At 37.1% G+C, this 1,684-nt stretch overlaps 1 protein-coding gene across 1 annotated transcript in view; it reads left to right on the top strand.

Annotated features, from left to right (window-relative positions):
* Nucleotides 1-1,680, top strand: part of COMMD2 (COMM domain containing 2) — a gene marked incomplete at its 3' end in the record, with an annotated part of 22,769 nt that extends 21,089 nt beyond the window's left edge. The window contains exon 4 of the mRNA XM_045295005.1: nucleotides 1,606-1,680. Coding sequence (XP_045150940.1) covers nucleotides 1,606-1,680 — 75 coding nt within the window. The remainder of the gene's footprint in view (nucleotides 1-1,605) is intronic.
* Between the last annotated feature and the right edge of the window lie 4 nt (nucleotides 1,681-1,684).

Consider the following 1,684-nt stretch of genomic DNA (forward strand, 5'->3'; position numbering starts at 1 on the left):
CTGGTCTCAGGTTGTGGAGGCTGATATCTGTGTGGCCCATTTGCCCACTGGACTCATTGCTTCTTAGAACTTCCCGTTTTTCATTCTGTCCACCAAACAGGAAGAGACCAGTAGTTGCTTCTGACCTTTATAAAAATGAAATTGCATGTATTATTCCATGACTTCCTTTTTTAATTTGACATTTTCTTCTAAATTTATCCATGGCATTTCATGTTATTGTCATTCATGTCTTTTTACTCGTTTAGTAATAACTTCATTATAGGAGTAGTCTCATATCATGTTATTGCTAATGAATATTTGGGATCTTTCTTCTTTTTTTTAAAAACTATCTCAAACAAGTGCTATTAAGTGAATGTGTATATGTAAGCGTCTAAGCTGTGTCCCTAGGAGTGCAATTGCTATGCATCCTCACTGTAAGTAATAGGTAAATCATGCTTATTGTTTCCAATTTTTTCTCCTAATTACTTGGCAGCAGTGAGCAAGAGTTCCCACAATTACCATTTGCAATGCTTAGTTTGGACAGATTTTCATTTTTACCAGTCTGATGTATATAAAATAGTATCACATTTTATTTTATTGACCATTTTCCTGCTTTCTAAGAAAGGTGAACCCACCTTCGTGTTTCTATCTGTGTTCCTTTTCTGGTGAAATGTTGGTTTAGGTCCTTTGCAGTTTTGGTTTAGTCTTTTAGTATGGCTCTTATTAAATCAGAGAAGTTCTTCGTATATCCTCTATTGTGGCAGTTCCATAATCTCCTGTCAACTTGTGAAGGGGTGGAGTCTAGCCTCTCAATTAGGGTTTAGCCAGTGAGGCCTGTCTGTGGGCATGACCTTCTCCTGAGGATTCTGGGAACTCCTGTCTTCCTCCCTGGAGGTGGGACACACACACTCCTTCGTATTCCTCATGACAAGACACATGGAGCTACGCTAGAGCCCTGGAGCTGGAGGAGCCACGTGGAGACCCACGCCAGTGCTGAGATGCTTACAGTACCACTGGATCCACAAGACTTTTCACCCACTGGCCTGTGATCTTCCTGCACTTGGCATCATTGCATGTGTTTTGTGAATCTGAAGAGGAATTTATAAATTGGTATTGGGCATATGGGCTAATATCGGACTTGTAAACTTGATCTGGACTTGGTTGGGATGTTTTCTTAATATTCAATTGCTCTTGAATATAAAGCTCTTTCTTACACATATGAGTGTTTATGAATTTGTTTCTCTAGTCTACCCAGACTAACACATTGATGCTTATCTTTTATTGGGTACATATGTGTATTTTAAAATACCTTCTAGTTTATGGCATGTTTTTCCGTCAGATTGATGTTTTGAAGAAAGTTGATTAATTTTATTGTAGTTACATTTATTAGATTTTTCCTTTGTGATTTGTGCCATATATTATCTTTAAAAAATACTCTTGTAAGATTGCATATATAGTCTCATTATTTATCTTTTCAAAAGTTTAATATCTTACTTTTTATTTTGAAATCTGTGGTCCACCTGGAATTTGATTTTTTGGTATAATTCGAGGTAAGCATACGCATTATGTATGTATTCAGCATGGTCATTCAATATTTATTGTGCTTTTATTCCATTTAAAATCAAGCTCGCAAGCAGAAGTCTCAGGCAACAGATTAAGCCGTCAGTGACGATAAAGCTACACCTTCATCAGCACGGAGATCACA

Source organism: Echinops telfairi, unplaced genomic scaffold (genome assembly GCF_000313985.2).
Source record: "Echinops telfairi isolate 266 unplaced genomic scaffold, ASM31398v2 ScPeMD7_4225;HRSCAF=4972, whole genome shotgun sequence".
Classification (NCBI taxonomy): Eukaryota; Metazoa; Chordata; class Mammalia; order Afrosoricida; family Tenrecidae; genus Echinops; species Echinops telfairi.